Here is an 11,983-nt window from a genome sequence, read left to right as displayed (position 1 = left end):
TAGCATCCCTACCATAAAAGCACCCCCACTCACAAATTTAAAACATAGCACTCAGCTACCCACTGCAGCCAGGTTGGTGAAAACACACTTCCTGAACTGAAAGATAGAATTAGCAGCTAAATTGTTAGCTACTCTCCCTTTAGAGTAACTCAACCTGGCACGACTGCTCTGCATTCAACTGATAGCAAATGCTTTTCGAGTTGAACTAGGTCTATCTGTTTTTCTCCAGCTCAAGAAACACCTTTGTCACATGTTTTGATTTTCTCTGAGAGCAAAGCAAATGAGAAGTTAAAATGGATGCTGCTTGATGTGAGAACATGTTTATTAGACTATGGGTAGGCTAGAGCCAAGATAAAGTCAGCATTATAAAGAGAACCATAGACTTTGGGACAAAGGTTCAGGGCAAAATGCTTCGCTGCCAACTCATGGGAAACAGCAGTCAGACCCAGAAAACTAGCTAACTGTTATTATCCTTGAAATTATAATAAGGGGCACATTCTGACCAGAATCTGAGATCTGTGCGCTGCTACACACTGAAACAATTCAGTGCTTTCATTCTGCTATGCTTGAAGTAGAAATTCACTGTATTAGAGGCTGCTAAGCAGATAGATACCCACTTTAATATTTCACATCTCGCTTCTATTTGCTCAGTAATGTAGCCATTTGCCCCTCTGGTGATAACGATCTTTCAGCCTAAAACCAAATAGGCTATTTACTATGTTTTCAATGTATTTGTTTATTTTTATGCTGTTAGAATCCCTCTTAATCCTGTCACATTTACTCTCGAGCTTCCTTTGATTCAATGCCCATCAAAATATCAGGTGGAATAAAGGTCACTAATGCTAATAAACTTCCCTGAAGCCAAACCACATGCTGTACCGGCGGACAGCTATGTAACAGCCACTAAGACTAGTCTGAACTCCAGTGCCTTACCTCATATGACGAAATCAAGGAACCAGGGCAGCCCCTAAGTGGGAGTACTGCAAATAAACCTTAAAGCCAGGTGCTGGTCAATATGATCCCACAAACACAGCTGCCAGTATACTGTCTGGGCTCTTCATTTAAGAATGCTCATTTACACTTAATCGCTTTTAACTCCTTTCAAGCAAAAAAATCCAAGACAAGTCGTAAGTCTGTCAACTGGGCAGCTACTCAGCAACCTATTAATAAACTACTATAGGAACATCACATGAGTCATGCCTCTCAACCTTTCTGGTCCCTGTTACATCTTGATTCATTTACAAATTCTCCGTGCTTCACTACAAGCTCAAAAGTCAAACAGACGCAGGGATTTGGGATATTTCTTGCTGTTCTGCAGCACCTTCATTGGTGGGGCTTGGCCCAGACGTAGAAGAATGTGGATATAAATAACCACAACTTTAACTGATACGACTCTCTCATTTGTTTAGATCAATATTGCTATCAGCTGGTGCCATCAACTGGTTAATGGAAAAAAATTGATAAAAGCTACATATATTTGCTCTGCAAGATTTGTACAAAGCATTCTGCAATAGCTCTTCATAGTTTTATTAACGATGAAGTAAGGGCACCTTACACTACATGCATGTGAACTGAGTGTCCTGGATGTTTCGTTCTAGCACCACCTTTAACCTTAAATCATTTGGGTCTTCCCCAGGGACAGCCACACACCTCATGAGGGGTCCCACACGATGGCCAAACCAAGCACCCTGCCACACCACTCTGCTCCTCTGTGAGCTAATTCTTTTCTCCTAGTTTCAGGAAATGAACTGGTGCCCCAACAGATGATGCGAATGCAAGAGCCTGGAGAAAGGATGCGGCAGGGAAGAAGCGGCAATTCTTAGGTGGCTTTGCCACTGCTCGTGGCAGCTGCTAGACCAGCTCGCCATTGCATGACATCAGAGCTCGTGCTCAAATGTTTTACATGTGAATCCAAGCAAGCAGACCCCTTCAATTCTCAGTTTTCTGAAGTTACATTCTGGAAAGCCACCAAAAAACATACAGAGAGAAGCGATGGCAGATGCAAGAAATACCCACTGAGGAAAAAAAGGCAAAACAATCAAAGAAATGTAATTACGTCTTAGCACTTCCCATGCAGCTGCTTGTTTCCCCTCCATCTTCCCTGCATTTAGGTTTACATACCTGGTTCCTCCTGCCAATCCGATTTGGTGCAGGAGACTTCGAGGGAGATTTGACATTTTGAGAGTTCCCGCCATTTTCAGCAATCTTCCCCACGTTCATCACTGCTGACATCATGGCGTCAATGGAGGACAAGTCTGCTCCGTCCAAACTATTTGGTGAACTAGGTGATACCTTGTAGCTATTTAAGCTTTCCAGCTGCTTCTCTGGAATTAAAAACAAAAACACACATAGGAGTTGCTAGGTCATCTAAAAAAAAAAACCAACCCAAAACCCACAGTATTTTCAGCTGCCTGTAACTCACATCACACTCTGCTGGATCATCACAGAGCACAGGCCATAGCCCATAATAACTGGAGTTCTTGTAACAGAAAAAGTTTCTCATATTGGAACACATAGGCAAGGTATCCATTTCTTCTCATAGGACATTCACATTATCTTCATTTTCAACCTTAATTCAGTACGGGGCTTATAGAGTGATGTACCTTAAACTCTCTTGCTGTAAAACGGTATTATGCATGGTACCTTGTGATCGCCATGAACTAGCAGAGCAGTACTGATGAATGCACGCTCTGGCAAGCACAACCATTCAAGCAAGCACGTGTTTTGAGCAGAACTGCACAATTAAGGCAGTAACACAGTGTAGGCTACTGGGTTCTCTTTCTAGCATAGCTTAAGCCAGCTCTGTATATGGAGTAAGCTAAACGAGCAAAAATCCAACCAAAACAAAACCCTAAATTCTCCCAAATGCCTCTTTACTGCCACAGCTGCCTTCTATGTAGATTTTTTTTATTTTTGGTCAACCAAGCCATATTAGTCCATAGAGCATATGTGTTATATCCACAACTAATGCCACAGCTAAATGTTCAGATTCAGACTTCTCCATCACATTCTGTACATAGCAGGGGTGCTCCTGCCTCAAATTCAAAACACACCTAAAATCTCATCTGTGGTTTCTCAACATACAGACATGTCAAACATACAGGTACAGCCTTCCATTTGCCTCTTTACAAGTTTGAAAAGGAAAATGTTTTCAAATTAAACGCTCCTTTCCCCCAAGAGAAGTCTCCCAATGAAACAGAACACCCTGCAAGTCTATTGCTCTGTCACCTCTGGTGGAGAGCACAGAATCTTAATGTGTGTTGTGAGAAAGCCACTGTAACACAAGAGGATGTGAGGGTGAACAAGGAGGAACATGCTTGTCTGTGAACATTTGATCTCTGCATAATACTGCCTTTGGAAGATAAGTCTGAGCATTATAAACAGGTGTTTTTTGAGGCTAAGTAATGTGGTGCCAAGTTACTGGCAGCCAAGAAAATCTTAGTTTGGAAGCCTACAGCGGTAGTAGAGTATTTATGTGCCTGTGCTTCTGCTCAACCTATTTCATACTTTTCAGACAGATAAAGGTTAGGGATGGTGAACTAAATGTATGCACCAGTGCTTCTGCTCGACGTTCACACAGATAAGGTGTATGGATGGGTAAAGAAATGTTTCTACAAGTCTTAATCAATGCCCTAATTTACAGAGTCACACAGAGCTAGTCAAACCAGTTACCTTCATTTTTATCCCCTGATTGACTGTGGCTCTCTTCTTCGTTGCTGGTCTCCTCACTTAGTGTAGTATGTATAGTAGCGTCTGGCTCTTCAGCCTCTTCTTCAGCAGCACCCTCTAGCACTATGTGAGGGAGAAGGGAAAAAGAGAAAGGGAGTAAGTTTTTCTGGAAGCCATTTTAGTGAAATAAGACTACAGCCCTTTAGTTTGAGCGCTCCCCTGACTGTAGAAGCATGTAAACACTGCCAGCGCAGCCAAGCTCCCACTCCCACGAGTGGCTGGGCTCTGGGCTGGGAGATGCTGCTGCCTCTGCCCGTGGTGAAACCTGGGCACACAAAGAGCAGAAACCCTTACCAGCTTGGTCCCCACTATTCAGCCAGCAAAAAAAGAAGGGACAGAAGGAGAGAGCAAGATAGCGTATCACTGACGGTTGTGACATTGGGTTAAGAAGTTGGAATAATATTCTGAAGCTAGAGAATTTAAGTAATTCAATTTCATACACACACTCTTCCCCCCTTCTCGTCTTGGAGGATTAACATTTACTCCAATACATGAATTCATGGTGACCTTTTTCTTCCTTCTAGCAGTGGTGAAATGACTACTGAGGTTTCTGGGACCATTTGGCACATTCCTCACACCCACTGCCCAAGGTTTCCAGGTGAGTTGAAGACATAGCAACCATCGTATGTGCCAACAGACTTTCTCCACACCCCTTTCTGAAACCACAAACTTATCATGCTATCATTGGGGTTTCAGGAAGGATGCCTGTGCTGGCTGGGGAATGACAGGGCAGTTAAACATCATTTTTAGAGGTGACGGAGAATGATCGACGCATGAGAAAGAGAGGAATTCTCTGCCCACGGCACGCACAGTGATAGCCTCTGGAAAAGGTTATGTGTAATATGGAAAACTACTGATACATTTTTAATGGAGAAATACACCTTTATAAACTTACAAGCAAAATACTTATTTCATTATGGAAACGAACACACTGTGGACATTTCATCATCTCAGATTTACAAATCACATCCAGCAAACTCAAGACAGGTTTTCCTTTTTTCAGCAAGCAGAGACCATAGGCCTCAAACCATGGTTAACTCAAAAGGGTTTCTGCCTTTTAAAAAAACGCATTCTCAAGGATGACATGCAAATCACTCACATAACACATCTTGAAATGCTGTCTGAGTAGCATATGCAAACAGTAAATGACTACGTTATCCCAACTACTGGCATTCTAGAGCGCACAAGAAAAGGCAGACAAAGAGAAAGGGCCTGGCTCGTGTCAAGCAGTTCCTCATTTCACGCAATGCCAGACAAAGCAGCAGATTCAAGCTTCCTACGTTCAACCGCCGACCCTTTTAGGAGCGGCACACAGATGATTTGATGTAGCGAGCCAGCAGAGTCTAGAGACAAAAACCTAGGGCCCAGCTAAGCCCAGCATCTAAGGTTCTGGATAACATCAACTTCTTAGCAAACCCTCTTTGCCACTTGCATCTTCAAAAACAGACAAAAAACCTATTTTTATGCTATCCCAAACAACTCAGTGTAACTCTGCCCTAGTCATTTTTGTGCTTTTCTGCTAAGAAAACACTAGTGGTCCCTGCAACACAGGGATGTCTTGATCCAAGGTGAGGCCAAGCATCCACCCTTCTGTATTTTCTCCAGTAATTATGGGAGCTGTTTATTTGCTTGTCTTTATTTTGTTTGTCCTTAACTGTTATAACTTTGCTGTTATTTTGTTTGTTTTTAAAAAAGGCCCATCTCATTCAAGACCAACACAGTAGTTTCTTTTTTTTTCCCCTCTATATTTTTTTTTTTAACCACTTAGGTGGTAGCTGACTAAATTTTTAATAGAATAAGCACAAGAGTTATTTTCAAGACTGGCCTAAATCTTCCAAATTGCTTGCTCTATCTGCTTAGTACCACCAAAAATAAGGACGAGTTTAAATTATTTGGCTGGACTTCTGTTAAAAGAATGCAAATAGGTGGTTTAGTCCTTAAAAAACCCCAACCAAACAAAATAACCCTTCCAAAGTAGACCTATTCATTCCTCTTTCTGTCAGTACCTAGGACATTAATGTCACCACTGATTCACCCTGGAAAAAGTCAACCTATTGTGTAACTGTGAAGACCCCTGTGTTGGCCAAGGTAACTTTAAGATAGCTGAGGAGCTTCCCAGAGAACTAGAGTCAGAATTCCTAGTGATGCTTCTAGCAACAGTGAAAATGGGAAGTGTTCATCACAAAGAGAAGAGGCAGGCATACACGCACACATTAACAAACCTACCTCCTGGTTTAGAAACACCTGCCAGCTTGCTCTCTGTTCTTCTTTCAGGAGGAAAACTATGTACTGTGCTATTACAGCCTTTCATAATTTCTATGAACCAACAGTTATTTTATTTCTGAACCACAATATCTTCCTTCTAATGCAAAGAAAGATGTATGTCACAGATCTTGTTTTTAAAACCATTTTCGTACATTAAAGATTTCCTATTTTGGAAGCAGTCGAAAGACCGCAACTTAATTTCTGCAAAAATAGGTATTATTGTTGCATGCTTTTATTTACATGCCTATTTTCCACCCTCTTGCATGAAGCAAAAATGCACCACTGAAACAAAGGCAACTGCATGAGCAGCACACACCGATTTCAGAAGCATAACTTTCTATTTGCAATAGGATATAGAAACAATAAGAATACTGGGCCAAATCACTCCTTCCTGTGGGAAAACCCGTGGCAGAGCGCCTTTAAGCAGGAACATACTGAGAGATTTCTCTTGCAGCTTTTTTTTTCTTTAAATAAATGCATCACCGAGGATGGGGAAGTGGCTTTTTTTTTCCACAGCACCTATGGAACTCAGGGAATCAGACAGGCAGCAACCAGCACAGCTGCCCTATGCCATGCTGCCTGCAGGACCGCAAGCCTTCTCAGCTCACACCAAACGTCCCTGCTTGGAGGTCATGCTGATGGAGCCCTCTTCCTCCCTCTCCCCAAAAGAAAACAAAGACCTCCAGGAAAGAGGACAAACAGGAAATAAGCTGGCAAACAGCGCAGCCTCAGGTTGCATTCAACATCAGGCTGAAGCCTCTAGGAAACAGGGAAGTGGTCACAAGCATTCAAGTCATCTTCTGCTTTGAAGAAACCCCCCAGTGTCACAGTCATCCTCTTTGAAAAGGAGAAAAAGCAGAGAGCAAGCGACAGAGCAAGAGCGCAAACACATGGGAGGGGGACGACACACCAAGCAAAACAACGTAGCAGCCCTCTTTGCATGGCCACACCAAGAGCCCTGGCTCGTCTGCGGGAACGTGTCCCCTCCACTTCATGATATTGCTGAAACCATGAAACTGGGGCAGCTTCGATACTACGGAGAAACCTGAAGGGCCTCTGGCTCGTTTTTCTGACTGAGGCCCACCCCTGATGCCTCTCATAACCAGCTAATGGGAGAGTCACTGAGAAAGCAAAGAGCTAAAAGAAAAAAAAAGAAAAAAGCCTTGTTGCTTCCCATTCAGTCTGTACAGGAAGACACTTGCTAGACCCATTTCCTCCTTTGGGATAAAGTGTGACTCCACTGTATGTTAAAGCTGAGACCATCAACAGTTACTTCCCCCCTTTGCTTATGTGTATTTATTTGTATTTAATTTTCTTGTTTTAAGACCACTCTGAACAGTTACAGCTGCTTCTCCTTCTGGTGAAGAGCATCATGGATGAAGCAAAAAGGAGAACACGGGCCACAGGGGAAGGAAGAAGAAAGGAGAAGAAATGATGAGTCTTCAGAGTCACAGTCACTTGACTTGCCATCGAGAGGCAGCTACACAAGCACGGAGCAGCATGTCCTGGCCCCTGGGAGCTGGTACAAGTCTCTCCAGATTGCTCCACTGCCTTTGCACATGAGCTCTCCCTTTGGAATAGATAGGAAGAAACACACAATACAGGCAAGGAGGGGGAAAACCTGGTGTGTAGCACAAAGCTGCTCATTGTTCTGCCTTCTGAAAAAAATCCACATTAACGTTAAAGTAGAAGCCATGCACTAATTGGGCCAGGGAAAGATTAACACTCTCAGCCAAATACTTTTATTGGTTTCATTAAACGTGCTGTAGTAGGTAGTACAGAACACCGGGGGGGGGAGGAGAAACAGGGGAAACAAATGACAGTTTTAGGAATGTGCACACACACACACCCCCCCAATGCATTTCAAACCGTTTTTCCCATGAGGCCCAAACAGGAATCTTGAGCCTTCTTCATCATTTCCATCTTAGCAACGCTATTAGCTTATTCAAGGCTTTCCCACTGTTTTTTTTCTAAGTGGTAGAAAAAACCCCAAGGATCATTTAAATGAAGGCCAGACCTTCTAGTATACAAATTTAGACAAGAACAGAACTTCAAAGAGGGATATCGCATTTGAATAAACAAAAGTTTACCATTTACCCTTGAGATTATAATACCTAAGAATCGCTACACCACGCTCCAAACCGTTTCTGGTGCGCTGGTTTCCTATTAAGCTTCCACACAGAGGAACAGCTTTTACTCCCAGAGCACAGGGCTGCGCTCCCAAGCACAAATGGTTACTCCCACCTCAAGAGACGCGCACAGTCGCCCGCACTACGTTTTGAACGCGATTTTGCATCAAAGCTGGCAGGAAGGAAAGAGGGCGAAAAGGCGTCGTGTGGGAAGAAAAAAGGGTTAACACTATTCAAAGCACTGCCTCAAGGCAAAGGAAAACCAAACGAAAAAAGTTTTCCCGGCTGACCTTTTTAATACCAACTCTGCCCTTGCTACTGAAGTGTTGGTGCTGACTCGGCACCCCAGCGGTAATTACACTGGCAGTGTCACCTCCCTGTCACCACTGCTGGAGCACCAGTACAGCGCAGCCTATGGGGGAAGGAAGACAAGCATAAAAAGACAGTGGCATGGGAGTATCTGGTGGTCGTTCTTCACTTAGCATTCAGTAAAAGCTAAGAATGTCACCCCAAAGGTTTTGAACTTGTACCTGTAACTAATGTCTTCCTCTAGGGAAAAACCAAACCAAACAAAACAAACCCTAAAAGACAACAACTGAAAGAAGCAACATCTCTTGAAAGGTACTCTCCGAGCACCGAAGGACAGACCGCTCCTCTTCCTATGAACTCTCCGAGCTATTAGTGTTACAATTGTTTTACCTGTGTTAGTGCACATACACTTTGCTTCCTAAAATAACCCTACAAATCCACAACATCCATGTCTTTTCTCACCCGACATGTACGCACACAGATATACCCTGACACAGAATGAACAAGGGAAGCAAATGCTCATGGGCTGTGCCTTAGAACTGAGCTAGGGACCACCTTCTGCTTTGGGGTTGGGGCAGGGGAAGAAGCACTGAACAAGAACGAGACGACCCCCATATATCCAGATTATTTTATATACTGTTGCTACAACACCTATTAGGCTAAATTTTAAAGATTCAAACATATTTACTCCTCCTGTTTTATTTCCTTGCGTGCATGATGGGATATTTAGTTTTTATATAGGCTTTGAAAATCACCTTCTGATGACTTGTGGACCACTAGTGGTCCTCAGAACTTTGGCTCAGATGACCAAAAGCATCTCTCCATAAAGCATACCAGAATTTGAACTTAGCTGATGCCTTCAGTGAACAACAACTCTGAATCACCATGATACTCTGGTATTACATTGATGTAATACACTGAAAACAAGGAAGCCATACTAATCTAACAGCGACGTGCTGTCCCAGCAAAGCAGGGGTTTCCTGGATGAAATTCCAACTAGTTTACAGCAATGCATGGAGACACCAGGCAGTCTTAATGTAAAATACATTTCTACCCATCTTCTTGATCCTGTGCTCAATTTGCTAACTTGAACAAAGTACCCACGTTTGCTACTTTTGCAAGCACTGTGTGCTGCGGGAACTGCCCTCATGCTGGAGCCTGTGGTCTTGCTAGGCTAGAAAGGAGAACTGAGGCACACGCTGCTCCAGCACCGAGAGCGAAAGTAAAACCCGACAGCCTCCAAGCTCCCAACAGGAAAGCCCAGGTCTCCGCCAGCACTCTCGGTAGGCACCTCAGAGGGTTTGATCCGAGCCTGCACCGAGCTCCCAACCAGCACTGCTGTTCTCAGGGACGGCAGCACCACACAGACGCGTGGCACTGCAAGAGCTGCAATAACCTGCGGCTGCATTTGGTCTCAACAGCTGCTGATGAATTTTGAGATTTTTCTAACGCCTCAGCCCTCCTCCCCCCCGACCAAAGAAGTAGCTACGAGCTGTTCCTCATCCTTGCTGTTCGTATCGGCTTGTGGGTGAGCACCTGGCCCTCCAGGAAGCCTTTGTCACCGAACTGCAGTCAGCTTCGAGAGCTTGTTCAAGCAAAAAGGATACTGAGATTTGAAGACGGCTTCACAAACCTGGCACACCACTTTTAGACACGCGAAAAAATAAAGTCAGAGCAACAGCAGAGTAAAAGAAGCAGCTGTAAGCAGGCATCCCTCCATTCCTGCCTGTGCAGACAACTGCAAACACCCCTCCATCCTCATCCTTGCCTGCCCATGCAGCCGTCAGGAGGCTGGTGGGGAGGGGGCCCGGTTCCCCCCGGTTACCGGGATCCACAGCGACACAGGGGGAAGAGGGGACAAGAGGGGCCTTGGGCCTTGCCCGGCACATCCCCTCCCCTGCGCCCTCCCCGCCGGCTGAGGAGGGACACAAAAGCAATACTGTCTGTCCTTATAAGCTCTGCTTTGCATGTGTTCGGAGAGCGGGGACAGCTGTGTGGACGGCTCGCAGAGTTCCAGGAAGTCGATGTGTTTCTTGGCTTTGACTCCAGTTTATTTGCCTTAGATGAAGTGGCAACCCGAGAAAGTCCCTTCACGTTCCCCCTGCCTGGCACCAGCCGCAGTGGGGCGGCGCTCCTTGGGACACGGCCCAGGGTCTCTCCCCACACTGGTCGACCTTCCCCGGTCCGGCCGCCGCGGCTCTCCCTTGGGCCAGGGCTGGCTCACATCCCACCAGGCAAGGGGACAACCCTGGGATGTGGCACTGGAGAGGGTGGGAGCCCAGAGCAGAGCCAGGGACCAGAGGGCACGGTCCCTGACAGCTCTTCCCTCGGCAGGCGAGATGGAGGTGTCTTGTGAAGGCGGGAGCGGGTCACGTGAGTGGCATCGCACCCACACAGCCCCGAAGGAGCCAAGGACAAGGCAAGAAAGCGGAGGGGAAGGGAAAAGCCCAAGCAAGGACCAGTGGGCACCCCCATCGTGCATGCCTTCCTGCCCAACAGGCTGAGGAAAGGGAAGCGCGCCTGCCCGAGGGAAGCCCCCGTGACCCCGGGGAAGCACAGCCCCAGGACACAAAATCTGTGCTGCTGCTGCTGCCACCTCAGACAAGCAAGAGGGGACAAGGGATACAAAATGAGGAAACAATCTACAACACAGCTCTGTGGGTTGGGGTGGGTTTTTTTCATTTTTGCTTTGCCCTGCCAAATGCAGTTAACTTAAAATCGGGGGGGGGGGGGGGGAAGCTATAGGTTGATGTCCCATCACCTACATGGCTAAGCAAGCAGTGCGCTGAGGGAACAAGATGCTTGTCCAAGAGCCCGAGGGGAGAGCTAGACGGATTGCACTTGGGTGAGCCAGATGGAAAACATTTGAGTAATGGAGAAGAAAAGCAACCTCCCCTCCAAGCAGTCCGAATTACAGCACCCTTCGGCTCCAACTGAGGAGAGGCTGCAGGGACGCAGGGCGGGAGAAGCGGGACGCTGGGCTTGGCCGAGTAGCTGTGACGGAGATGCTGACATCCCCGAAAATATATGGCCAGTCTAAACCACGGGATATCTTGTCCTTTTAAGGTGGGCCAAGAGCAAGCATCTGTGTAGCAGCAGCACAGTCCCAGCCTGCCACCAGTAGCCCCTGGTGTCACTGAAAAAACAGGGGCTCCTGTGCCATATCAACTGGCTGTGCGGATGCCCAGGCACCCACCCCAAGAGGAGACAATCCGTCCGGTTGTTCCTCTGCACAGCATCACGGAAACAAGAAGGAACAGTAGTAACGAGAGGAAGAAAAGCCACGAAACCATGCGGCCGGGCTGCTTGCTGGCAATTGGTGCCTGCAGCTGTCGGGGAGGGAGGGAAGGAGGGAGGGCCTGTCCCCATCCCCATCCCTGTCCCTCGCCCTGATGGCCAGCAGCTCAGCCAAGGGCAGCTTTGGACCCGGGCCTTGAGGCAAAGGTTTAAAGCACATCTCTGGAGGGAGAAATGAGCAAACATTTCACCCCTTCGCGCTTGCTCTTCACACGTAGCCAGAGCTGTGTGTGCACAGCAGTTCGGGTTCAGCA

At 46.1% G+C, this 11,983-nt stretch overlaps 1 protein-coding gene across 4 annotated transcripts in view; it reads right to left on the bottom strand.

Annotated features, from left to right (window-relative positions):
• RREB1 (ras responsive element binding protein 1) overlaps window positions 1–11,983 on the bottom strand; it is a 121,030-nt gene that overhangs the window by 63,748 nt on the left and 45,299 nt on the right. For all 4 annotated transcript variants that reach the window (XM_035895895.1, XM_035895897.1, XM_009640376.2 and 1 more), the window contains 2 exons: window positions 3,673–3,792; window positions 2,122–2,324 (listed from right to left, as the gene is read on the bottom strand). In XM_035895895.1, coding sequence (XP_035751788.1) covers window positions 2,122–2,324; window positions 3,673–3,792 — 323 coding nt within the window. The remainder of the gene's footprint in view (window positions 1–2,121; window positions 2,325–3,672; window positions 3,793–11,983) is intronic.

The sequence above is a fragment of the Egretta garzetta genome, unplaced genomic scaffold (genome assembly GCF_000687185.1).
Source record: "Egretta garzetta isolate BGI_Z169 unplaced genomic scaffold, ASM68718v1 scaffold246, whole genome shotgun sequence".
In the NCBI taxonomy this organism is placed as follows: domain Eukaryota; kingdom Metazoa; phylum Chordata; class Aves; order Pelecaniformes; family Ardeidae; genus Egretta; species Egretta garzetta.
Note: the sequence above shows the minus strand (reverse complement) of the source record. Positions and strands in the feature narration are given on the sequence as shown.